The 26,642-nt window shown below is 39.1% G+C and overlaps 2 protein-coding genes across 6 annotated transcripts; both read right to left on the bottom strand.

The window, feature by feature from the left end:
* Window positions 1-1,235: 1,235 nt before the first annotated feature.
* On the bottom strand, window positions 1,236-23,662 carry LOC102235662 (tyrosine-protein kinase Lyn-like). Of its 5 annotated transcripts, none has more exons than XM_023335037.1 (13): window positions 23,587-23,662; window positions 10,076-10,223; window positions 9,693-9,735; window positions 8,951-9,056; window positions 8,191-8,289; window positions 7,952-8,055; window positions 7,716-7,865; window positions 6,882-7,034; window positions 5,466-5,648; window positions 5,131-5,207; window positions 3,930-4,083; window positions 2,743-2,874; window positions 1,236-1,878 (listed from the first exon to the last, which is right to left on the bottom strand). In XM_023335037.1, the coding sequence occupies exons 2-13, from the start codon at window positions 10,199-10,201 to the stop codon at window positions 1,676-1,678; spliced, it is 1,530 nt and encodes a 509-aa protein (XP_023190805.1). In that variant the 5' UTR covers window positions 10,202-10,223; window positions 23,587-23,662; the 3' UTR covers window positions 1,236-1,675. The 5 variants fall into 5 exon arrangements, with proteins under 5 accessions (XP_023190805.1, XP_023190801.1, XP_023190803.1 ...); XM_023335033.1 differs by lacking the exon at window positions 23,587-23,662 and adding an exon at window positions 20,483-20,723; XM_023335035.1 differs by lacking the exon at window positions 23,587-23,662 and adding an exon at window positions 19,606-19,888.
* On the bottom strand, window positions 21,415-26,642 carry pkia (cAMP-dependent protein kinase inhibitor alpha). The gene is made up of 3 exons (XM_005815823.3): window positions 26,369-26,642; window positions 24,850-25,040; window positions 21,415-23,889 (listed from the first exon to the last, which is right to left on the bottom strand). Exons 2-3 carry the CDS (start codon window positions 25,010-25,012, stop codon window positions 23,816-23,818), a joined length of 237 nt encoding a protein of 78 aa, XP_005815880.1. The 5' UTR covers window positions 25,013-25,040; window positions 26,369-26,642; the 3' UTR covers window positions 21,415-23,815.

The raw sequence follows: 26,642 nt of genomic DNA, 5'->3' as shown, positions 1-26,642 counted from the left end.
CGTGAAACTTACTCATTTAATCAACTACAATTACAGAGAAGGTTGTGGTTTCAGAGAGTAAGACAACTTCAAACTACTGTACGGCCATTAAAGCTGCAGTATGGTGGGAGGCATCTAAGCATTTACTGTGTCAGAACGTGGGTCAGAGTATCCATTTTATTAAATTATATTCTTGTATATAATCTTTTTTTTTTTTTTAGAAATTTAATGCTAAACACTCCTCCTTTCTCTGTTACTCTACAGCTCCTTCGTAACAGCATAGCTTGCCACAAATGCTCAGGCCAGGTAGCATGTCCACCTCAGACGGCGGATAAAGTTTTCCTGTGACGGTAAGTTGTTTCTCTGCCATTAGCACATTGAACAGCGTGTACACATGCATGATTGACGGCGCCTGCCTCTGAAATATGTGAAAAAATATATTTTTTAAATTCATGCAGCTGCTTTAACCTTGAAAGACAGTGTGTTTCAATATGTGGGGAGAAACTGTGGAACAAATTAGACAAATGAAACAAATCAATAATACCATTAAGTTCAAAAGAAGAAACACATGTTCAAAAAGTATAGGGATAAAGCCAGGTTACATTAGATTGCTGTTAGACTCTAAATACAAGGTTTACCCCAGAAAACGTGCTTAACCACTGCAATGTATCTCAGTGTTTTGATGTCAGAATTCTGACTGCTTTTTTAGCCACATAATAATGATGATAATAACAATAATAACATACAATCAAAACAACTGAACAAATGTATTACATATTTTCATTTAAAATAAATTGGCACAAAGCCTTTCAATATTCAGTCCTATGTACTTTGACGCCCTGCATTTAATAATTTATTTTTCTTCATTAAAAAAATTGTTGAATTCTGCTGTTTACGTGAGTCAGACAAGCACTTCATGTTATGTTTAAAAAAAGGAATCACCAAGAAAACCCTATTCACCCGTTTTTTAAAGAGGTGACTCGTTTCTCAGTGAAATATTTAAACCAGAACCGGAATAAAAACGACTTGGGAGAGTGATACAGACAATCCTGGGAAATTGTGTTCATTGGTGCCTCAAAACACACAGAGATACCCCGACACTAGCCTTTGGAGTCACTGGTCTAAGACAGCAATACACAAAGGAAAGTCGGGGGAACCCAGCAAACCACGAGTAAATTACAAATGGAGGTCCAATTTTTCAAATCAGACAAATTTCTAAAACTGAAACTGAAACAAAATAACAAAGAACTTCCGTATATGTGTATTTTTTTTTTATTTCATACAAAATGTACAGTCATTCAATACCCAATATGACGTTTAATATAAAAAACGTCGTTACATCTGCACATAGTCAGTCCAAATTACACATTTGAAAACGTTTACATTTAGACCATCTTTCTCAAATATACGTACAATTACAATCTCATTTAAATACAGCTCACATCCATTAAAAAAAAAGCAAAAACAAAATTAATCCATATTGTTCAGAATATCCTGAAAGATAACGTCATTCATTGAGATTGTTTTTGAAACTATATAAAATCTTCAATATTCAGTGGACATCAACATGTGGGATATATACAATAAAACTGCAAAGAAGTTTAAAAAAAAAAAAACATACACACACACACAACCAGTGGAGTGGATGTTAATTGTCTTGAATGTCCTTATGGGATGTCCTGCCGACTCGGCGACGCTACAACTGATCTTGGTACTGAACCTCTGTCGCGGTGTAATAGTCGTCCAGGACGCTCTGTAGGTAGTCAAAGGTGGGTCTGTCTTCAGGCTTGTCCTTCCAGCAGGTAATCATAATCTCGTACAGCTCAGACGGACAGTTTTCGGGCTGGGGCATCCTGTAGCCGCGCTGTATGGAGGACATCACCTCTCCCTTCGTCATCCCTTAGAGACAAGTGCAGACACAAGTTAGGGGCTCGTGTGACAGGAGGAATAATTGAGGTCAGTTTATGAGAAGGTTTCTGTAGACATAAATAAGACCGGGGAAAATGACATCCAGGCAGAGGGCAGTAGGTGTCAGTATAATGCCAGACAATGTGCCGACAATGATAACAGAGCCATAAAAATATCTTACAAACTGGAAGAAAATGGCAAACATGCAACCTTTGCAGCTTCTTTTTTTTTGTCACTATCCAGACCTGTTTGAATTTTGCTTGTATTTTGATATTTATATTAGTTTATATCCTACCACATTCTGTTCAGGCCCCTGGCTTCATTATTGTTCAGAATGTCTTGCCATCTAGTTCAACCTTTTTATACTTAATTTCTTAGTTTATTGTTGCATTTTGGGTCTTTTTTTCTGTCTCAGCTGTTTCCCATTTGCGTCTGATTTAAGTTCCTGGATTTTCATTGTTACTGGAGCCTTCTGTCACTTTTTACTTTTCTGGTTACCTGTCCATGTGCTTCCGTGTTCCTACCATTTCAGTAAGTTTGATATTTGATCAAAACTCTCATTTTCCACCTTACATTTTGCTCTGCACTTGGGTCCTTGCCCAACAATGTTTGTTGTTAATTTTGCACCAGATAAATTAATTGAATTAAATAATTTAAGCGTACAAATTCCAGAGAATGAGACTGGTTTGTCGCATTTATGTTTTACTTCTAAACTCCACCTGGTGGAATAGTAGCGGGTTAATTTCTAAAGTCAATCAAAGTACCAAATCTTCAAACTGGATTTGCAAATATATTCATAAAGATGATTGGCTTCATACCGTAGAGAACACAGCTTCCTATGACACACTTGCTTACCTGGATATGGGATTTTTCCATATGTGATAATCTCATAGAGAAGCACTCCGAAAGACCACATGTCTGATTTGATGGTGAAGGTGCCGTAGTTGATGGCCTCTGGAGCGGTCCACTTGATGGGAAATTTGGCACCTGGGAGTGTGTAGAGTAAGGGGATGCACACACACACACGCACACACATCAAATTTCATCAACAAACTCTATTATATTTACACATACTTTGCCTAGTCTAAGTAAATAATCCACTGCACTGCTCAATCCCACTCAACAAACCTGTGCTTTGTGTCATGGAAAGTTTTTGAGTCTATTTATGAACCCACAAGTTTATTGATAGATTCCTGGTTCCAGGTGAGTAGTCAGACAAGTTTCATTTATCACTAAAACATAAATGAAACAGAACAGGCAGAATACGTCTGTTCTTTAAAAATCCCCATACTTTCTGTTCTGATTTTCTTTTTTTTTCCAACTGGAAAATGCAAATATGCTGCATTTGCTATGCTAACCACTCTATGCTGGTTGCTCTGAAAGGCCACTTTTCAAACATTGCATGGTAAGCCAAAGTCTTGCTCCTATAGTTCCTTATTTTAGTCACAAGGACTGCTTCATGGCTCCATTTAAAGGCTACAAATGTTTTTCACACTCTTGTGCACTTGACCACAACAGTCTTTTTCGCTCTTACTGTCACCTAAAATACACGACAGAGTTGGAGATTTTTACACGCAATCGGACACTTTTCACTAGTATATTGATCCAGATTTTCTCTACTGTGTTTGTAGTCTCACATATGATAGTGTTAAGTTGTTTTGTTTAAATTAGCGGGAAAAATCTGATTTTCTTTAATATGTATTAATATAATTTATTGTGTACAAAATGAATGGAAAATATCTGATTTCTGAAGTGCCTGAATATGTGTCCCCAGTTCTCTATTCTACCGGGAAAAAAAAAAAAATCAAGACATAAATGTCAAGTACAAGATTCTAGAAGGCATGTTATCTGCAAAGCGAAACAAAAAGTGTCTTTCCTGTTGCCCAACACAATAGCCCTTTGAAAGGGGGGCTTTTTTTTGTTGTTTCAGTTTATCACAGGGAGTAAAGGAAATGGCTAATGTGTGACAAGAAGAAAAAATGTCTTGCACAACAGAGAAGTTGGAAGGCGCACTCATTCTCTCCTTCCAGCACAACGCCTACCTTCCCGTGCGGAGTACTCGTTGTCCTCTATGACCCTCGCCAAGCCAAAGTCGGCTATTTTGCAAAGCAGGCTCTCGGACACGAGCACGTTAGCAGCCCTCAGGTCTCTGTGAATGTAATTCTTCTTCTCTATGTAAGCCATGCCCTCTGCAATCTGAAACCCAACGGAAAACAAGTGTATTTGTGTTCAGCGATCATGATAGATTTGCTGGAGGTGGGAAAAGATGTATATTAGAAACGCAATTTTATGGCACGTGAAGAATATTAGCTTGCTCAGTTGAGCAAGCTAATATTGCTTGCTCAATATTGCTAATATTATTGAGTTAGCCCAGTCACTAAATTTTGCAGTTTTGCAGCTTAGTTAGAGCTGTAGGTGGTTTACTTTAACTACACTCGTAGTTTTGTAGCTAAAGTATCTTTGTAGTCAAGTTAATTTGTATGGCAGCAAGTCGATTCAAGGTATAGCTAAAATTGTAGCTATTATGGCTTCAAAGCTTCTGGTATTTATGCCACTATCATATTTAGTCTTCAACACAAACTATTGTCTGTAAATTGGCTTGACAGAAATATTGATTGGTGTATTTAAGAAGCTCTGTAGCTAAATTCTAATATTAGGGTATACAAAGATTTTTAGACGGATTAAAAAAAATAATAATAATAATGTTTCCTTATACAGTTTCTACATTTTTAAGTTGAGTTAATGACATGCATGAGATAACTTCAGAATGTAAGATAGTTTTTTACCTTGGTCAGCTGGAGGAAATAAAGCTATGCTATTCTAGCTTTGTGGTCGCAAAAAGCATTAAAAGCCATGGTGTGCAAAACCAAAGGAGAGCTATTCATTGCATTGCACTTTCAAATAACTGTTTTGAAATGACAAATGGTCACCTAAGACCAGTATGACTGATTGAAGGCTGGCTCCCTGTGCAGATAGCCCAGCTAATTAAACAACTGATAACTTGTGTTGCACTTTAGAAAGCAACAGTAGGACTAATTTGAACTTTTTTGTTTTTAAAATCAAGTTAACAGATTATATATTTTTGCTATGTAAATACTGCAATACTGTATAAAACCCTGGCAATTTTACTCAGTTATGTATAATGCTACTAATATTCCATACCGCATCACACCTAAAGTGGAGTAATAGAAGTGGAAAGCTTAAGAAGTACAAAAATAGGGCCGGGGGGGGGGGGGGCATTACCTGCGCTGAGAAATCTATGAGCTTTGGTAGTTTCAGTCTGCTTCCTGCGTCACTCTTTAAAAAGTCCAGGAGACTTCCTAAACACAGGACAGAACAGAAACAACACAAAGTCTTCAGCTGTGGGTATGAGAGCATAACAGCAAGCCTATTTTTAACTTTAATATAATGAGATGTTTGTTGTTGTTGGACTATCTCAAGTAATCCAGTGCTAAGATGCAATCTAAGATGTATAAATGCAATGCAGCTCTTCTGTTTATTTGGGCATCTGACTCGACGAACGATATCAAAACGTCTCAAAACCGCGGAAGATGAAATGACAAAGCGTGGCTCGGTACCGTTTGCCATGAATTCAGTGATGATGTAGATGGGCTCGGTCTTGGTGACGACGGCGTAGAGCCGCACCAGTCTGTCGTGGTGCAGAGTCTTCATCACGTTGGCTTCTTCCATGAACGCTTCGACGGTCATGGTGCCAGGCTTCAAGGTCTTCACGGCCACTTTGGTTGCGTTGTTGTAGTAAGCTGGTACCACACGGCGTGACAACAGGAAACGGGGAATAGAGAATACCGTTACAGGTCTGCTGAAATAAGACTTAGTTTATTTGTTTTTGTTGTGTTTTTAATGTACCAAAATGACACTTTAATGAGTTGGATAAGGCAAACTTCTTCCACATTCAGTACTGTACTGTACACGACATGTTGAGGAATAGTTGAAAACTTCAATTTAGAATGAAGGCGAAGTGTGCAGTATGCTTCATTTTCTTTTATAACAAACAAAACAAAAGGATTTTTCGACGAAGAAATTTATATAACAAGTTGATCTCGTGTTCAGTCTCTGAGTAGGTAATCCACCCCCTACTGACACCTGTAGGTCAGCCATGTTGACCCTATTGCTGAGCTGTTGTCAGCTTGACTAACAAAATCCAACTGAGGTTCAAGTTATTCTCTTAAAAATGTGCAATTGTTAGTCACCGGTTATCTGAAGAAATATCAGGGAACTTAGTGAAATGTGTCTCAAATCTACAGGTCAAATCTGAATAGAAATTGTATTAAAGTTGAACTGTATTAGGATTGTCACATCTGTTGCTTAGCTGTTGTGGTTGCACAACTTTCAGAAGAGAAACAGAAAGGTTTGCTCATAATCCGTACTTCGAAAATTTAGATCATACTGCAGATTTTTCAAACATTATACTGGACCGCTTTAATAGTCTCTCAACTTCCAATGCAAATAAGTCTTTGAGTTTTTTCCCTCTATGATAACAAGTTCACCTCCTAAGCACATATACCGGGATAGACTTATTTCTGTAGATCATCAAATGATCCAGGTGTAATGACACCCATCGGTGTCAAGTTGTGAAATTCATAGGCATTTGTCTTTTCAAGTTAAGATCTGCAATATAAGAAGAGATTTTGGACTCTGAAACGTTTTGCAGAGAGACATTTTAGTGAAATGTTTCTCTGACACAAAGCAGAAGTCTATTTAATAAAGGCACAGCATAAAACGCCCTACAGGGATGAGCTAATTAGTTCTCAGGCTTATTTAGACACACAACCGTCACAATAGGACGTACTCTTAAGGCGTCAAGATTGCAGTCTGCCACAGAATCTAAACCACTGCTTTGCCTGCTGCGCAAAGGCCCTTTGCAGGACTGGAGCTTGAGATTCAGTTAAACCAAGACCACCTTCTTGGTTTAATAAAAAGGTTCTAGAGAAATTAATAGGTCTGATTAGTTAAAAGTTTTGCCTCTTTCTTACCCATCCACACTTCTCCAAACTGTCCAGCTCCCAGCTTCTTCACAAACTTTATCGAGTCTTTGGAAACCTCCCAGGCGTCCTTGTCCCACGGCCGCTGGGCTTTGGGTTTCACACACGGACGGTCCAGTTTGCGGCACAGACCATCTGACTTGGCTGAGAGGCACAAAGGCACATTTGTTTGTGTGTTTTCTTGTGATGATTAAGTTTGATTTTAACCTTAATCATCACCCCACTCTTTTCATGAAGCGCTACACACCGGAAGCTAAAGACTCATTAGTCTTGGAAAGAATAAAGGCTGAAAGTCAAATAAGTTTGGCTATTTAGAAAGTTATTTCTTTTCTGGGAAACAAAGACAAGGAAGCAATATCCTCAGAAATCTGGAAGGGGGGAAATACATTTTCAGCACATATTAGCAAGCATTTATTTTGTGTCTTTTGAATGTGTCATATGATGTAATTTTCTCCTTATAAACTGAGATGCACCCAAATTGCATCTCAGCATTCCTGCAGTCTAATCTAGATATAACAACGAATAAGGGAGCAGTAAATATGAAATCTTTAATTGTAACAATAAATAACTGAGGAACAATATTTACCAATAAATTTGCTCCTTAGTTGTCACAAAGAGGATTACAATCCTGCAACATTTCCAAATGTTCGTTACTTTATGCTTTCTTCTGACCATCACTCTAAAAATATTCCCAAACTCTTCCAGTGTTTTGCTAGTCTTGTGGTGGGAATTAGCAAGTTCACCCAAGTCTGAGTCAATAAACCGTGACCTCACTCTCAGCTGTGATTTCAAGCTTTTCCCCTTCTGTTCCCGATCCGTACTCACTGCGGTAATGTTTGAGCATGCTGCTGATGTCTGGGAAGGAAATTTTGGGAGAGACGTAGAAGCCGCCGTTGTCCAACTTCCTGATTTTATAATGTTTCACCGAATCCATGCCCTGGGCATCGACATCTCTGACTGACAAGGAGAAATTGCCTGTGTGGGGAGGGCGGGGAACAAGTCTCACACTGAATCCCAGATGCTGAATTGTGAAGGATTCTTGTGGGAAAATAGCTTAGTACCTTTGGATGTTTCGCTTTCCCTGATAAGATAAGAGCCTGGTTTGTTTGCGGGAGCCAGCAGCTGCCTCTCTGCATCCTTCCTTGTGATGTCCTTGAAAAACCACCTGCAATGATTTCAGGGTGATTTTATGTATTTTATTTATTTATTTTCTTTTTTAGAGTGCGATGCAGTAGGTTTCACAATGCAGTAATGTTATTGATAAGGCAAAGCTGAAACTTTCATCCAACATCATACTCACTCTTCCGTTTCCATGGTATCAACTTGGGCAACGTAATTGGATGGGATGAATCCTTCTTTGTTGGACGTTAGAGACTTTGCTTTCCACCAATCGCCATGTCTGAAAACAAACAGGGAAAACATTTCCTTACGTTTATGCCAAAACACATTTTCTGATGATATCACGGCAAAAATAATTATTCAGTTCAACCCAGCTTGCACAGTCTGGAAGAGGTTTGTCTTTTTGCACCCAAAGCAGCAATAAAAAAAAGTTTCCTATTATTTTGCGGACGCTCTCAGGCGCTGTTCACAATATCATCACTGGACTAATTTACACAAATGAGATGACGGATTCTGATTTGGCGCCAGCATCCATCCATTTCCTGGAGATTGAAGTGAAGTGCACAATCACACATAAAGGCATTTTAGACAAACCAGTTCAAGTAACAGTCATGAATTTGGCGTGCAGGAGAAACATTATTTCCATGCTGAAGATTCTGACTCAACTGTGAAAGGTACTGTTGTTCATCTAGACTTATTTGTTCAGGAACAAGACATAAATCTACGTTAGAGTTAAGAGCGACCGTTGTCCCATCTATAAGCCCTCTGGTCAAAGGCCAATTTGCAAAACGGCTCAACAAAGATTCCGTCTAAAGTTCTAAACACAGAAGGATTTGGACCTCGCGGTCACTCTGACTTTTATCGCTCCTGACAGAATGTAGAAATACCAAGAAACAGTTTCATGAGCTGCATTAGTCCAAATTGAAAATCAGCCCACTTACTCTTCCAGGATTTTCATCTTCTCTCCTTTCTTGAAGCCTAAATCTTCTCGATGCAACGCCTCGTAAGGATAAAGACTAATCACCACTTTGAAAGTTGCTTCTTTCTCTAAAGCAGAAACAAATGCAAAAGTTGACATGTTTAAACACCATGTGACAAAATATAGAGTCCCTCAGCAGCACACAGTGGTTGTAGAGCAGGTTCGAACAGGACCAAAACAATAGAAGTATTAATTATGAAGAACTGACCTGTTTTTATTTGCTTTTGAATAAATGAATGGCAACTATTTAGATCTTCTTTCAATAGTCAATAGAAAAATACTTGGTGGAATGACAGCAATTCTGATTTCTGACCAGTTTTTTTGCATGTTTCTGCTGATATTCTGCTCGTCGACGTCCACGAGGTCGGCCTCGTTAAAATGTTTAGATTGCTAAACCGAAATCGAGGAGCTTGAGAAAAACTTTTTTCCCCTAAAATTTCACCTGGCGTGACGGGACTAAACTAGAAAACAAATCAAATGGGAAGGTGATTGTAGTACAGAGTGAAAATTTCCAAGCGTTAACCGTTTGTTGCGATATTCTCCGTCACTGAAAAATGCTGACTTTTTGATTCTATTATAGTTCTGTTGTTTATTTGTTTTTTCCTTTCCTCGCTAAGTTGCTTTTAGACTTCAGTTTACTTTACTCCAGATATCATAGGAATGCTTTCACGGAAAGGTAAATGCAAGGGGGGGGAAAGGGGTACCTTCCATTTGCTGGAACACTTGACCTGGTAGCAGGGAGTTACTCTGTAAAGAAAAGCATAACATGAGATTTTGAATTGTATTTTTGTTTCATTTTTTAACACAGCTGTTGCACACATTCAGAATGTGTTCCTTTCATATTCCCAGATCATAGTCATCACCATTTGAGAACGGGAAGTCCTGACCACTTGGGGAACAATCTAGTCATCTTATTGCAAAACGGTGGAAACTTTCTTAGTTTAGAACAGAGATTTAACAGTTTCCGTTGGCGTAAATGTTTCTTTAACCGTTTAAGCCGCGGCTGTGGCACGTCTGTTTCAGGGTTCAGAGCTGCAAGCGGAGCCCGATGGGGATTCCTACTGGGCTCCGCTTGCTTTCTACTCACTTTGTTGGTGTTGAAGGTGGGGTCTCTGACGTAGTGTGCCGGCTCCGGTTTTTCGGCCTGCTGTCTGATTTTGCTCTCCACACCGCTCGCCAGGCCGCCGCTCAGCGTGGACTTCAGACAGCCCATCCCGCCTGCTGGGGTCGAGAGGCTTGGGGAAGTGAGAAAAGAAAAGAGCGGCACAGTCTGTTAAAATGAACCGCTGCTCAAACAAAACAAGCTCTCCAGCAGGCACCTGCATTTTTTTCCACTTCTTCGCAAGTCAGAATATTTCTGATACGATTTTCGTGTCAAATGGGGCTGGAAGCCGCTAATACCAGTTGTGAGGCAGCAAGATGTTTTATTTCAATTTGTTCCTATTTTTGGTGGGTGGTAATAAAAAAAAAAAAAAAGTCAAAAAACTGTAAAAGGGAGTAGAGATTCTCATTCAGGGCCATATTCCATATTTTTGGAACGCATTAGAGGTCATAAAACGAGATAGTCGTGAACCCTCTTTACAGCGTTAATTCCTCCTAAAATAAAATTACGATTCCGATCTGAACTGGAAACTCTGGAGGAGCTGCAGAGGCCCACAGCTCAAGTCGACAGAACCACGAGTTGAGTCGTGCGCTTCAGCAGAACATCAAACCATTGCAACCGTGACACATTGGTGGTATGAGTGTTATGCAGGAAGCTGGTCAGAGCTGATGAGAAGATGAGTGGATCATTCTCAGCAGAATGTGATGGAAACAGGCTGGGCTTTTTTTGACTCCAGATGCCCGAAAGCATCGTTGTGACCTTTGCGCGACCTGCATTCACTTTTACAGTTCCTGTATTGCCACTTTCTAATTAATTGTTTGGAAAATTTTATTAGTTGTGTTACACGGTTACTCATTTTCTTTCTGCTTATCATCACCACAGAGATTGCCGTGTTGTGTTTTCTGACTTCCCTGAACTACACGGCCATAAAGGTCATAAACACTTCTATAACCTCCACTTGTTCCCAGCTCTACATGTGGAAACTATAAATCACAGACTGACTTTCACATCGAAATTGCCTTCATGATTAAGATTAGACCTAATAATTTTGTGCAAACGGAAATATTTACGACATTTAGCTACAGCTAAATCTGTTGACGTTTTCTGTGATAATCTTTGAAAAGATTCCGTTTATTTTACAGAGACACAGTCAGTCTTTTTATTTCTTCTTTTCATCATTTCGTTGGTCACATGCTGTGTGTCTTTTGGTTTGTTTAGCAACCATAAGTGTCTCTTTTAATCTCCCTTAATGGATCATAACAATATTGGCTAAAAATGAGAAAGAACAAACTAAAGATTTTAAGTAAAAAATATAACAACAAATGCACATTTTAGCAGTTTTTCATTTGTTTCCAGGTAATAATTGAATTTTTTTTTTACAACAAAATGACACCAAAGTAGTCAGTAATAGTCTTTTAAATCTATTTTTTCTGGATACTGAGTTGGAAATATCAACATCCCAAATGAAGAAATTGTATTCATGCTCTCTTGGCTAAAGTTTTTTTTTCTTCTTCTTTTTAAAACCTACAAACTGAAATAAAATGGCTTTTATTTTTTATTTTTACCCGACTACAACATGTTTCTTTCAGTATATATTTCTGAATATTATAAAGTCATGTAATATTTGCGTCACTCAGCGGATTTTATTTAGATGGATGGTAAAGTTTGCGAATTCCTGTTTTAGTCAAATGGAAAATGGAGCAGGGGGGAAACAAACTCAAATGAAATCATACAACCCATATGTAAAACAAACAAACAAACAAAGGTCAACAGAACGTTGCGCAGAATTCCGTACAGTTTTTCAGATGTTTGGATTGGTGGATTTTGATGAACTAATCTTCACAACAACAACAACAAAAAAGAATCTCACAGCCTGGTCAGAAATGGCAGCAATAATATCGCGTGTTACTGCACTTCCTGTGCTGATGCAGGTGGAAACCCTGCACACTAAAATAGATCGACGATACGTAATAAGACCAAATAATTGACGGAATACGTGACGCAGATGAAGCAGAAAGAAGCAGAAAGAAGCAAAAATTCAATTATTACCTGAATTGTATAACATGCAGTGTCTCGGGTGTTCCCCCGGGGAGTTTTATACCCACACTGCACAGGAACACTGATCAGAAGTTTAAATTGGGACGCAGAACAGAGCTTCACTGTAAAAATCATTATTTTCAAATATTCTCAAGTATTCAAATATTATTTTGCTTGTATTCCTGTTTGGTACACAAGCAAAACGCAGAGAGCAGGATGCTTCCATAAATAACTCGATGCTGGAATATTAAGAGTCGTCATTGAAACCAGTTTGACGCATTTGCTCTAGTGGGACACGGGAAGGAAAAATGCAAACCACTGAGACATTTGAACTAATAGCAAAAATAAACAACAAGTGATGATATGACCTGCTGACAGACTCCCACTAAAGAGGACCTCCTTTTTTAAACCTTTACGCTAAAGGTGTAAAGGTTTAGTTAAATGGCTATTTAACTTATTTAACCAGGTTGTTACAACTTTGCTGTTTTATGCATTTTCCCTCTGCTATTTTATTTATTTTGCAACTGATTTCTACAGGATAAACACCTTTAAAGGTGGAAAAAGAAAGTTCTGGAATTACTTCTAATAATCTTACATTTATGTGAGGAAAAACCTCCCAAAACACCTGGCATTTTAACGAGGTTGTGAGCGTACAGGGCTCGATAACGGTTGAGTCTCTCTTTGTCTAATTCTTGTAGTGATTTCGTCTCAATTATTTCAAATAGCCCCCACAAAAGACTATATGCTAGCTCACGGCATTCTGGGTCGGCGTAGTGAGGTCATCGCCCTGGATGCACAAAGCCAAAATCAATTGCCACATTTTCCTCGAATCTGACTGTATGACAAAATGAATATAAATAGCATGACCAAAGAGTAGAGAGGAACTTGCGACACTTAAATCTTCTGACGAAGTTCTGCATTATGTACCAGGCCCATGTGTGGTCTGCATTAAAGTGCAGATGTGCAAATGCAAAATACGTCTGCATTAAGATGTAGATGTGTTTCATAAAACATACTTTGGCATTGATAAAATGTGCTTTTTTTCTTTGTTTAGTGTGGTTTATCTACTGATATTCTATCTAGACAGATTCTGCCGTCTCACATACAGGATACTTGGTGATGTTGCATGACTTCGTCTGTGTTTTTCCTCATCTGGCCCGCTTTGTTTTCACTTGTTAGATGAAATCTGCTCATATTCTGTTGGGTTTCAGCAAAGAGGCTGAGCTGCAAGTCAAAAACATTGTGAATTTTAGGTCAAATTTAAAACCAGTAAAAGAAAATTACAAGCAGGAGTTTGCCACCTTTACAAGAATGTAACGGAGTCGAACTCCGACTTGAAATAAACTCTTTGCAAGTGTGAAATGGGATACGTCAGAATTTATGTCAAATTCAGTCGAAAGCCGCTCGTCCGACCCGATGTCTCTGACTCCTAACGTTTCTACGTTTCTACATCCAAGCAGATGTGCCTTTTTTTTTTCTCAATATGTTCCTTAAAAAGTTTCTTTTGCAAAATCTTGCGGTGAAAATCCAACCCAAACGTGTACGCTTTGGGTCGGATCTTTTCAGACGAATTGCAAATCAAATCAAACCATATTCTGCTCTGCTTCAATCAGCGGTACTTGCAGAGTACGTATCAGATCCTGCTCAGTAAACGTACGTGAGATTGATTCATTAGTTTAATTTAAAGATTAACACTTGAGTCAAATAGGGTGCACCTGAACACAAAAAAATATTCCTATTTTTGTCTGGACTTGGCCACTCGAATCATTTCAGAGCAATAAAAGATTTGTTGAAGCAGAGTTCACTGCCCTAGTTTCATCGATGTGGCTTCTGATCGGACTATTTCTGCTCATCGGTGTCAAGGCCGCAACCTGCCACATACCTTGCTATAGTTACGCCGGCGTGGACGCAAAGATACATGCAACCTCAAAAGCAAACCACAAGCATGAAAAAAAAACAAAAAACAGCTTCCTGTTCTTACTACTTACTAGCATGGAGCGCACCTGCAGTATCGCAGACGCAGCGTCTAATTGGCTTCTTGTATAAAGAAGAAGTATATTTGGACACAACTAATTCTAGCATTCACTTAGAATTAGTGAATGTCAGGATTACACATTCTGTAGAAGGAAAAGTTAGAAGGGAGGAACATGCCACCACTTGCAGCAGCAATATGGCTATTTTTGCGCAGGTTATTATGATGGTTATCATGATAGGAAGAATTATTTACACCAGCAAATATTCTGTGGCCATAAGGAAACAAGATAAGCGTGCCGACAACTGAGTAAATATTAAATCGAGGCGAAGCTTCTTCAGTAGAGACAAGTGACATTACTGCAAAAATCTGTGACGTCTTGATGAATTATTAACAGAGTATACTAAACGACAAGATGAAAAACAGCCTAACACTTCCGGAGGGCCAAACAAAATCTATGCATTACAAAACCAGAAGTCAGAAAAAAATATTTTATAATATTAATAATAATAATAATAATAATTTTTAAAAATGGGAGCAGGAAAACGATTTCTGCTCCTATCCAGGAAAACAACAACCAGATATTAAACAGGTCGTCTAGGTCAATGGATGCTCTTTAGAGTCCAGGAGGCCGGTTTGGGGAAAAAAACAAAAAAACAAACAAGGAAACATATCAACGGCCAAAAGAAATCATCAATGCAGCTCTGTTAGGAGTTTTACATACACTTCCTATCCACTATCCACATAAAGGTCATATTAATTTTTTTTATGTATGAGGTTATTTTTTGACATTGGATGAGCAATTCAACCCAGTGTTTCCCAGCCCTGGTCCTCAAGGCTCACTGCCCTGCATGTTTTAGGTATTTCCTTGCTTCAGTCCAGCTGATTTCAATTGATGACTGATGAACAGGCGTTTGTTGAACTGCAATCAGTTGAATTAGGCACATTAAAGCAAGGAAACCTCTAAAACACGTAGGACAGTGTGCCTTGAGCACCAAGGTCGGAAACACTGATTTAACCCACTCGTATATATATTTATACACTCCCACTAACATCTGGATAAATGATCCTCAGCAAGTTCAGAAAAAAAATAAATAAATCATCCCATCAGAAACGTATTGGAACGAGACTGGCTGGAATATTTAAACATTTTTTCTGTCAGAAACAGCACGGTGGAGCACTTTGCGTGAACGTCCTTCGGGTCAGGAGCATACCAGTACGGAGCCCCCTAGCGGACATGGTAGGGGGTGGGAATTTCCTTTGCGTCACATCGGAATAACTTAGCCAATACACCCTAGTCTATTTTGTATACAGTCACACATGTCAATTTAAAATTGCATATATATATATATATATACAGTACAGACCAAAGGTTTGGACACACCTTCTAATTCAATGGGTTTTCTTTATTTTCATGACTATTTATAAGGCATGAAATCCCACTTATTAACCTGACAGGGCAGGTTGACCTATGAAGTGAAAACCATTTCAGGTGACGACCTCTTGAAGCTCATCAAGAAAATGCAGAGTGTGTGCAAAGCAGTAATCACAGCAAAAGGTTGCTACTTTGAAGAAACTAGAATATAAGGGGTATTTTCAGTTGTTTTACACTTTTTTGTTTAGTGCATATTTCCACATGTGTTATTCATAGGTTTGATGCCTTCAGTGTGAATCTACAATGTCAATAGTCATGAAAATAAAGGAAACTCATTGAATTAAAAGGTGTGTCCAAACTTTTGGTCTGTACTGTATATATATATATATATATATATATATATGTATATATATATATATATATATATTTATATACTTAAAGAGCCTCAGTGAAAATGTGCTAACATTTAATGCCAAAAACAACTGATTGAAAACCGATTTATTCACTGCATGCTTATGTCTGTGTAAGGTTGAGATGGACTTGCACATGAAAATGGCCCTTTAAACCATTCAGACTACCAACCAACACACAAAAAACGTGTCAGATATGACTTAATCACCCCGTGATAACTCACGGGATAATAAACAGAAACTTTCTTACGGAAGTGACCTTTTTATATCTTAGAAGGGATGGAAGCGATAGAAAGCCCCTGTTGGACCTGCTTTGCTTTTGCATTTTGTACATAGGTCTGTGGTGCCTTTTTATCCTCAAGAAAAAGCCATAAAACTTCAGATATCTCACAAATATAAAAATAATGAAATATTAACATACAAGGAAAACCCTTACAAAAACCTTATAGCAGAAAGTACAACAGCCACTGCAAGAAAAAGTTTCAGCAGTAAAGCGCGCCGCATGAACTGCAATACTGTGCGAGAAAGCAAAAGTATTGCGAGGGAAAGCAAAAGAAAAAAATCCACCATGTCCTGCAGGGGCCTCCGTATTCCAAGAGTGTAAACTTAGCAAGGTTTTCTTTCCACATTCTAAATCACAGATCCCTGTGGATTGTCCCATTGTCTCTGGGACAATCAAGATGAAGAAACTTAAACACCAATGTGACTGTCAACCTGTCTTGGAAATGAAAGTGCCTTCTCAGAAGTGAACACCCTCAGGCTTGAATGAAACTTACAGCTGACCACATGTCAGAAAAGCTTTTAGGGAAAGGTTATCGGTCAGATGAGTTATTTCGCCATCGTCGCGTTAGGAGTGTTTGGAGTCGGTTTAGGGCTGCGAAAGCCAAAAGCGCTGTGCCAATTATCAAGCATGGTGATGGGGGCATCATGCTGAGTTGTCCTTTTTCAGTATTCATTAAGGATGGAGAAAAACTACCTCCAAATTCTTTAATCAACAGTTAGTTGGTGCTCTGAGACAGAAGCACTACAAAAAGTCATTAAAGTCGTTGGAGAATGGACGTTTACAATGATTGTGTGCAACTATGACCAGAAACAGATGAACATTTAAATACATCGAATGTAAAATTAGAAATATTAGACAGTGCCTTTTAGCTTGTGAAAGTAGGAAATGAGACGTGGCAATATAAAAATATTTATGACCGGGGCTACTTCCACAAAGCAGTTGGTGAGTTTGCATATGGAGCAACTGTAGAGATTGTGGGTTTAATTCCAGCTTCTCTCTGCCACATATCGATGTTCTTTGGTAAATGAAGGCGTGTGTGTGTGTGTGTGTGTGTGTGTTGGTGTGTGCAGCTGGCCAAATGTGGCTGTAGTGCAAATCGCTTTGAGTTGCTATCACTACAAAAGCGCAACATAAATTAAGCCCATTTACCATAATGTAAAAATATGATTATTGTGCGATTCATTCAACCTTGCTCTTTATGTTTTGTTTGTTGTTTTTTTCTCCTCTGCAATTAAAACGTTGTTATGTCTTCCGGCCTAACAAAGCGAACCTGTTGACAGCCATAAGTCTGGAGAAATTTAGCGTCATTGAATGTTGGCTCTAAGCATAGGTTATACATGAAATGTTTTAGTGCAAGTGCCAACAAAATGTAAACACTTTGCAAATCACATAAAGTAACATTTTGTACGTTTTTTTTTTTTTTTTTTACCCCTCCAGGGGGTCTTTTGTGGGCTCTAGTGTCCCTTATATGATAGTAGGCTGACAGGAAACTGGGAAGGAGAGGGGGGAAGACATGCGGCAAATATCGTCGGGTCCGGGAGTCGAACCCGCGTCGGCCGCGTCGAGGACTCAAGGACTCCAAATATGGGTCGCGCTAACCACTACGCCACCACGGCACGCCCCACTATGTACATTTCTTGTAAAAAAAAACAACAACAGAGAAGCAGATTGGAGTAAAAAAAACAACAACAAAAAACACTGCTTCATCAGTGAAGTGTAATAACCTTTTTATGGCAAAGATTGAACAAATTCACTCATATTTAATCAAAAATATTCTGCAGTATGTATATTTTCAGTGCTTACAGTTGTGTTTCTGACCACAACACGCCATTGTTTTTCAGTCTATCTTGGTGCCGTTGGACCTCAGTTACTGTGTTTGACACAGCAGATCCTAACACAGTGATTAATAACTGGTTCAGGCGTTACTTAGCAGACCTTTTGTGTCATCCCGCAACTATAAATTCCCACAACAAAAAATCAAACACGGGGTGCCTCAAGGCTCCCTTTTTGTGCCTCTTGCACTCAACATCTATATTTTCCCCATTGACTCAGATGATGGAGTTGCTCACCATAAGCATGTCGATTATACTCCTGCTTCAACATTCGATATTAGAGAACTGCAGTCAACATTCCGACGTCATTAATAATTTGATGGGTCTGTCCACCGTCTTACAAGCAAACTTTCCATTCCTGTCTTTCCAAAAATACAATCAATTTATTGTTAGGCGGTCCACAGCATTTTACAGTAGATAGTCAATTTTAACACATTATTGAGATTTAACGTTGGAGTGCATCAATCAATCAATCAATCCCTATTATTTCCTTAATTTGAGGTGACATACTTACATGTGACACCGCTCCGATCCACAATCTCTTCTGTGTCTGCAAAGGTCTGAAAATCAGCCACTGCCCCCTTACTCTGTGCTGTGAGTGTGGTTTGACATACACATCCGATCACCACGTCACATCTATATGTGCTGTGGCCACAAAGCTGCTGCATTTGGACATTTTGTCTCAGGCTTCTACAAAGAAGCCCGAAACTCAAGTTGTTGTGCTAGTTTGTCCTCAGCTGACCTCAAACATTGCGATTTTTGTGGAAGCAAAACAGTGCTGTGCACTTTGTTTTTGGTAAGAGGCTCAGTAGTCCATGTAGTCTCACCTGTTGTGCAGGTTTTAATTTTTAAAATGTTAAGTTAGCAATTTGGACATCGAGTGTAGACTTTTCATCTAGATCTGAAAGCTCTATTTCACATGCAGTTAAATCAACTTTGTGTTGTTTCGTGGATATTGTTCAGTTTTTTTTTCCAACGGGATAAGTTTGAAACATTTCAGGTGTGACCTTTTAACACATGACAGTGTGGGGGAGGGGGGAACTGATAACCTTGGGATGAGACATCAAAAAAGAAAACTGTACAAGAGTTTCTGTAACGTGTGACATCAGAGACCAAAGGATTACATAGGCATGGATATTTTTTCCAAGACAAAATAAAGTTTTTTCCCGCCCCATATTTAATTGATTTGTATCAGCAATACTGGGCGAAGGTCGTCGTTTATGTGATTGATTTATATTTACAAGCAGCAAAATAAAAGGTGCGTCTGTCTCAATGTTCCTACTCTAAACAGGATGCAAATCTAGTCTTGTCGTTCAAGATTTTAAATGCTCATCTTTCACCTACTTGAGGTCATTTTTAAGAAACCTATTAAACTTTGATGAATTAGTTTATCAGAGCTCATTTGGCTGCTTTCAATCACCAAATACCTGCAAACATTAGGTTGCATTAAACTCGGCAGGTTAAAACTCCAAACTAGTTTTTATTCACTTAAACTAAAAAAAACATAAATAAATTCAAGTATATTGAAAAGAACAGTATTAAACTTCCAAATTAAATTTAAAAAAAAACAACAACTAACATTTAAATGAAGTTAAGTTTCACTTACACTTTTACAGTGCAGTAATGAACTCAACTACCTGATCCGGTAAATCTTTGACCCGGCGATGAGTCCATCTTCAAGGTGTCTGTAACATTTCCAGATCTTTCCTTCAAATCCACAAATATTTGTGCAGAACCCACTGCCAATCTATTCTAGATCAAACAAGGTGTTTTTCCCCTTCTTTTTCTTCTTCTTCTTCTTCTTTTTTCTTGACTACCTCAAAAGAGTCATTGTTCTTCCTAGAGCTAGACTTTGTCCACTGATGTCATTGAAATATTCACATGGAAGTTTGCAGAGCTCAGCTCGGCTGATTACCAGTGTTTAAACAAGAGAACAAGGAGGGGGGGGAAACGTTCAAACAGAGGAGCGCCAGAAAAATTAAAAGGAAGTTCAGAAACCAAAACCGCAGTGGACAAAGTAGAGAAAAAAAAAAGACAGAAAATGACAGCACTTGGAATCGAAGGGAGACATGCAGCTGGGTCTGGTGTGGGGGTTTTTTTGTTGTTTTTTTTCTTCATGTTGCTGGTTCAGTGCCTCTGCTGTATTTTTAACATGACAGGCGGTAAACAGCCGGAAACCGGGGAGTCGAGATGTGGAGCCTGCGCTCACACTCCCGTGTGCCACACCGTGACCAACGCACAGCCCCGCTTTTAGCAGCACTCCCACGAGAAAGGCAGGGAAAGACGGGACGACATGCAGGCGTCTTCGAGATGAACAACTTAAAGATTTCACTCAGAAACTCTTAAGAAAAAGGCTGATCGTTTTTGCAAACCTGACATCTATTAACACACGACTTTATCTAGCAATCCAACAATTTAATGCAAAAAAACCTTCAATTCGACAAACTGATTTTAGACACATTTTGACACGCAGCAGATCTTACCTCCGTATCCCTGGTGAAATAGAGCGACCAAGTTATTTTCCAGTCTGTAGAAGTTCCTTAACTTTTTTTTTTTTCTTTCTATTCCTCAGAATTTCCCTTCGTCCTATTCAACCGAGTGCTGACACACACTGACACACACGCGCGGCATGACAAGAGGGTCACATGGCCGTCGTGGACTGCTATGGCAGAATGAGGAACTCAGGGGAGCTGCTTGGGGATTTTTCTATCTTACCCAAACTTCCTGGTACAATTGTCTAATGATTATTTGCATAATCAGCAACTGACACACACACACACACACACTGCATTTCTCGTAGGATCTGCAGCAATAGATTCCATTTGCCTATACCCCGCCTTTTTTAATGGGACCTTTTTAAAACCTCCAAGTATTTCTCTTCAGTTCCTTGCTAAAGTATTCAAACTCCCCCTTTAAACTTTTCCATGTTTTAGTACAAAGAAAAGCTTTAATATGTTCTGTTTGAACTTCATGTGATGGACTAAAGGTTTTGCAAGATGCAGAAATCAAAGGAAACATAATACCCGCTCAGACATAGTGGTGGTGGCAGCATCATGCCTTTCTTTAGCTTAAACAGAGAAGCAGATCACAGTCAAACGGGGAAAACGGATTGATAGCGGTGTATAACTCCAGTCCTCAAGAGTCACTGTGTTGTGGCTTTAGTTTTTTTCACGCTGCACCATTCAAATGTTCATGTGTAAAAAAAACATGAATCTTTTCCTTCCACTTCATAACCATGCACCAATCTGTGTCAAAATCCCAAATAAATCCATTGAGATGTATCAGTGTAACATGGCACAATGTGAAAATAAGAATTTCTGCAAGGAGCTGCATGTTTATTATCAATTCTGCCTCTGCGCCCCCTGCTGGTCGAGCCGTGTAACTGCAACAACACAAGTAACTTTCTTCCCAAAACTCCTCTTTTCTTTTATTGGTCGTTTATTAAACTTCGTTTAACATAGGAAATAGAAAATATACTTACAGAGAGTCAGACAGAAAGAGGAAACCATGCAAATATTCTACATGTGGAATTACGACGAGCAGAATTAGAAATGGCTCACAAATCAAACAACATGAGAGCTACGGTATGTTTGCTCTCTACAGTATTGTTGTGGTAAAGGAGTCAGAGTTGAAGCTGTAGTGAAGCAGAGGTGTCTGTGGTGTGTGTGGGAGTGGAAGGACACATGCAGATTAATTTATACAAATAATGAGACAGTATCACATTTTTATACAAATGAGCAGGAATGCGATTCAGCTAAACATTTGCACAAACACACACACACACACACACACACACAAGTTAGTGTTCCTGGAAGATCTGCTGACTGTTGCATATTTACATTTAGGAGTAGTTTGTCGGTTTTGGGCCACCACGCTTACTGCTGAGAGGAAGAAGAAGAAAAGAGGGACACCACTGCAGCTGAGGTCATCTGCACATGTCCTCTAAAGTAATAAAAATTAAACGTGCTGCTCTTTGGACCAGGAAACAAGTGGATATAAACTACCGGGGGGGTGAAAAGAAAGGAAAAACACTGTAGGCCAATCAAAATGTGTGGACAGTGTCATACCAGGAAAGACGATCTGGCTGTAAATATGACTAATAAAGTAAATTGCATCTCAAAGGTCAGAAGAAAAATTACATCGTGTTTTATTACCTATTAGGAATAAGGAAGTGTTTATTTTTATAGCTGCTGTTTGGGTATGTGTAACTTTTATTGTGCAAATCGGTAGAGAAAACAAACACAAAAAAAAAAAAAACATGCAAAGAAAGAACTCGAAGGATGAAAGAGGAACATAGTAACGTTTCTAATTTAACCTGGCAGTAGAACAGGCGGGCCTGAAAGTGCATTCTTCCTTACTGCCAGTAGGTGGCGACTCCTTGGCTTGAAACGGTAGTCAGTCGGTATTGAAGTGCAAAAGAAGAGCTGACCCCACTCGGATTTAATGGGTTACATTAAATCCAAGTGTGGTATACATAAACAAAAACAATTCTCTAATCCATTTATGGTCTGTCTACACACCACAGTGGCATTTTGTCTCTTTTAATAAGCAGTTTTTAGCTTTGTGAACTAAGAATATCAATAAGTTTTATAACCAAACTAACGTGTATTGAAAAGCGAAGCCACAACCACAGATAGTTGCATAATTAACTTTCTGTCAGCACCTAAAAGGTCACAGATTAGCCCTTTTTATGGATTAAGATGTTTTTAGCACACAAAATGACTTCCCTGAGTCTCATTTCTATTCTGTAACACAGGAGCGGCGGCCTTATTAGTTTTTCAAAAGTTGAAAGTGTTTTTGTGACTCTGTGCACTATAGAAGTATTTTTGCAAAAAAAAAAAAAAAAAAGCATTTTTTTTTCGATTGATAAACAGGATAAATAGTGAAAAAGTATTTTTTTATTATTGTATTATTATGATTTTTCTCTTTTTTTCAAATTAAATGAGACCGAACCTTGACCTGACAACACCTGTAACTAGATATATTATCTTCAAGCAAATGTGAAAGCAGTGGCGGTTTTATGCTTTTGTGAACCGATGAGCTTGATTCCTCTCCAAAATTTGACACAAACAATGAGACTTTTCTTCTTCTCTAACGCAACACAAAACTGAATAAACGCATTTCCGAACCGGACAAACTACTCATGTAAGGCTGTGATAATATTTGCATTGTTACTGTAAACGTGTAAAAAATAAAGATACGCATTTTAAAGGACGCGTTAAAGGACGCCTTCTTCTGGAACGTCTCGTTCTTTGCGGAAACAATTTGGCATGAATTGAACTTCCAAAGCTCCGTGTTTCAATTCGGATACAGTTGAGTCCATATCCCTCTGCCTTAACGTCGGCTCAAAGGAAGCACAAACCATTAACTGGCAATATACAGCCTCTACCAGCACCACTGCTTCTACAATCATGCTACTCCCACTGTGACCCATTATACCAGCATGTCTCAGCGGTCCTACAAACTGCTCTGACTATTGCAGAGCTCCATTTTCTCTCTCCTTTTAGTCCTTCAGCATGTGTGTGTGTGTTGGACCACAGAGACTGACAGCAAAATTTGTTTGAAAAGAAAAAAAACATAAAACTACCACTTGTGTACTTCTGACTCTGAAAAGCATCAGTCGTTCCACTTCCCAGGAAGCACCGAGCGATCGCATCTCAACGCCTCAGCAGGGGCGAAGGCTCTGCTTGAAGGCGTATCCACGCCGATGGTTCTAGCCTCCAGCCGCCGGGCCGCTACGAGCAAACAGGTCCACTGTGACGGAGACTTTAATCCGTCCCGCGGCGCTCCGTCTACTGGAGGGGTGACGTGGGAGCTTAGCTGTTCCTCTGCTCTGCGTCTCGCTGAGCCGAGGCGGAGGAGCTGTGGCTGTCCTCTGCGTCTTCTTCATCTGCGGGAAAAGTGAAGAACGTTCACACTCTGGAGCAAGCAAACTACGCCTCCTATGTTTTCTTCCTTCATTTGGAAAAGCCACTGGACTCAGTTAATGACACGACTTTGCGATGTAGGTCTTGACATCCCATAGGAATGCAAGATATTCATCAATGAAGTAATCTAAAGTTGACTGAGTTCATCCATCGGCTAATCAGTCATTGATACGTGGCCATTTTCTTAAAAACGTATTCTTAAAAATACATTTTTATTTTTTGATAAAAGAATTTTTTCTTTTATCAAAAGGGCTAACTGTCAATTTTTTAAAAAAATATGCTGAATTAAAAACAACAAAATTTTAAAGGGCCAGCATTACGTGTCTTAAATTTTATAGCACAACTAGGTAAGTATGTCAGCAACAGTTGTTTAAAAAAAAAAGCGACATATGTCAACTACGACTTAAAACAAATTTTACATTGCAATTTAACGTCTTGAAATTGGGCTTTTGTCCCTTTAAGAAACTCCCGCTCTTTCTGAAACTCCATCTTTAGGAAGTCATCACATTTTAACAACGTTTTCACCGGCGTTGCTCTGAGACGTAGCTCATAGAATGAGCTCAGCTCTTCCACAGCTCCACCAGGTGTCTGCTAATTGCCGTCGGCTAGTTTGAAGGAACTGAGTGAGGAAGACGTGGGATCTGGGACTCTCTGCAAGGCGGAAGCTTGGAAACTGCAGGTGCGAGGACGAGCTGTGCCTCAAAGGCAATACTAGATCCAACCAAGAGTTTTGTACAGCTGAATGGTTGCCACGGGAGACTACAATCAAAGCAACGCTCCAGGGATTTGTTTTTTTTTTATGAAGGGAATAACATTACAACATAATGTAAACATCAGAAAAGTAGTTTTTTAAGTAGTTAAACATTATTGTTTGTCTGTCTGTCTGATCTAGATTGAAACACAGACATAGTGGATGAATTTACCGCCTCCTCCAGCGTTGATGTGCAGCTGGGACAGAGACAGGGTGAGGGGCAGCTCTCGCCCGTCAGGGTCGGTGGGACTCTGCAGGATGTCGTGCAGGGCGTTCCGGCGGCCCGTCCTGCCGGAGGCGATGAAGTCCGCATACGTGCTCTCCACGTCAGACATCTTTCGCGCATCGTTCGGACAGCAACACCTGGAACACCGAGAAGGCCGCTTGGATCTTCAACACGGGTACAGCAAGAATGTTGTACTCAGCAGTAAAACAGCAGGAATTTGTTGTCGTGTAACTTCCTGTGAAATTATTTCAGTTTTTTTTTTCTAAAATTATTATGCTCTAAAAATGGCCACCGTAAGTTAACTTAGAATGGAAGAGACTTAGAATATGACAATATTTTCAAAATTTGATTCACCAAAAATCTGAAAATTGTGACACGCCTTTTCTGTATTATGAGGCCCTTTTACTCCGATACCCCTAAATAAATACCATCTAGAAAATGTTTGCATGGGGGTGGCCAACAACAGAGTCCATTCGGAGCAAAACGTCTTAATTTTTCAATTCACTAAATGGAGAAATATTTTCTTGAAGCGAATAAATAGACCCCTATATTTATAAATATATGCTGTCTAAATTTATCACTGCTGCCACCAACTGTTTTGGGGGGGAACTGCTCTTATTTTGTAAATGCGCCCTGCTGGTAGGCTGCCTGCCCATGACAGCAACCACTCACTTGACACTCATTGCAATCATGAAGGAATATGTTCTTAGAAATTGGATGTTGTGGGAAAACTAAAAACTTTGTATTATTGTATTAACTTAAAAGCAACTTTTCACCAAGCTATAGGAGCTTGTTTTAAATAAACAATTATTGAATATTGATATAAAAAAAAAACAAGTACTAGATCCACGTATAAGAAGATATTTTCCCCATGTTATAAAGGGAAATAATTTGCCAGTAGATTAGGGGATATTCAAGATTTGGTGTTTTTGCAGTGCATGGACAGGGAGACTGGTTAGAGTGGATGGAAATCCTGGAGGAAAACCTTCAAGACTCTTGGAGATGGAAACATCCAATAAACTCTTAATAAAATCCAATAAATGTGTCAGAAGGACTTGAAAGTCGTCGTTTTCAGACACAATTTTAACTCAACATGCAAAGCTGGGAGACACATGCCCCTAAACACGCGCATGAAATCAGAAGCAAATTTATTATTATTATCATTCATTTTTTAAAAGTTATTTTTTATGTTATCTATTTTTATCTTAACTTCGTTTTTATTTCCTCTTGCCTTATGTTGTTCTATGACAGACAGTCCGCATGAAACATATTAAAAAGGAAAAAAAAAAAAAAAGTGAGACGATGTGAAATGTGAATCATAAACGCGTAGCGAGGGTGAATACTCAATCTCAAATTAGCTGCACTGACGGAAGTGGCCATATTTGTGGGAGGTCGCCAATAAAATCCCATTAAAATCTAGAAGAAGGTTTTACAGCGTTCGAGGCCTGCTTGAAACGTGCCTTACCTTTTACAGACAAAGCCACCACAGCAAACAACCTGGAGCTACATTTTGTCGGACGTGATTGCAGGACACGGAGCGCGAGCGGCCGACATCACATCAAACGATCCGAATAAACAAACAAAACGCAGCCAAAGCTGGAATAGAAGCAATGATTACCAAATACCCCCTGGGGTGGCGGTAATAATCCCAGTGTGTACAGTGCTGTACACTGTAGCAATCACAGCATTTCGGACCAGAATCACATCAATAAGGACTCTTTAAAAAAAAAAAAAAAAAA

The sequence above is a fragment of the Xiphophorus maculatus genome, chromosome 6 (genome assembly GCF_002775205.1).
Source record: "Xiphophorus maculatus strain JP 163 A chromosome 6, X_maculatus-5.0-male, whole genome shotgun sequence".
NCBI classification, from domain to species: domain Eukaryota; kingdom Metazoa; phylum Chordata; class Actinopteri; order Cyprinodontiformes; family Poeciliidae; genus Xiphophorus; species Xiphophorus maculatus.
This window is presented reverse-complemented; position numbering and strand designations above follow the sequence as displayed.

Bases quoted from the DNA above. Each gene is read 5' to 3' on its own strand.
- LOC102235662 (XM_023335037.1), bottom strand. From the start codon at position 10,201: ATGGGCTGTCTGAAGTCCACGCTGAGCGGCGGCCTGGCGAGCGGTGTG. The intron at 7,035-7,715 runs GTGAGTACGGAT...TGTGCCTCTCAG, and splicing joins CATGCTCAAACATTACCGCA to CCAAGTCAGATGGTCTGTGC. The intron at 5,208-5,465 runs GTACCGAGCCAC...TCCTGTGTTTAG, and splicing joins CACTGAATTCATGGCAAACG to GAAGTCTCCTGGACTTTTTA.
- pkia (XM_005815823.3), bottom strand. From the start codon at position 25,012: ATGTCTGACGTGGAGAGCACGTATGCGGACTTCATCGCCTCCGGCAGG. The intron at 23,890-24,849 runs GTAAATTCATCC...CTTTTCCCGCAG, and splicing joins CATCAACGCTGGAGGAGGCG to ATGAAGAAGACGCAGAGGAC.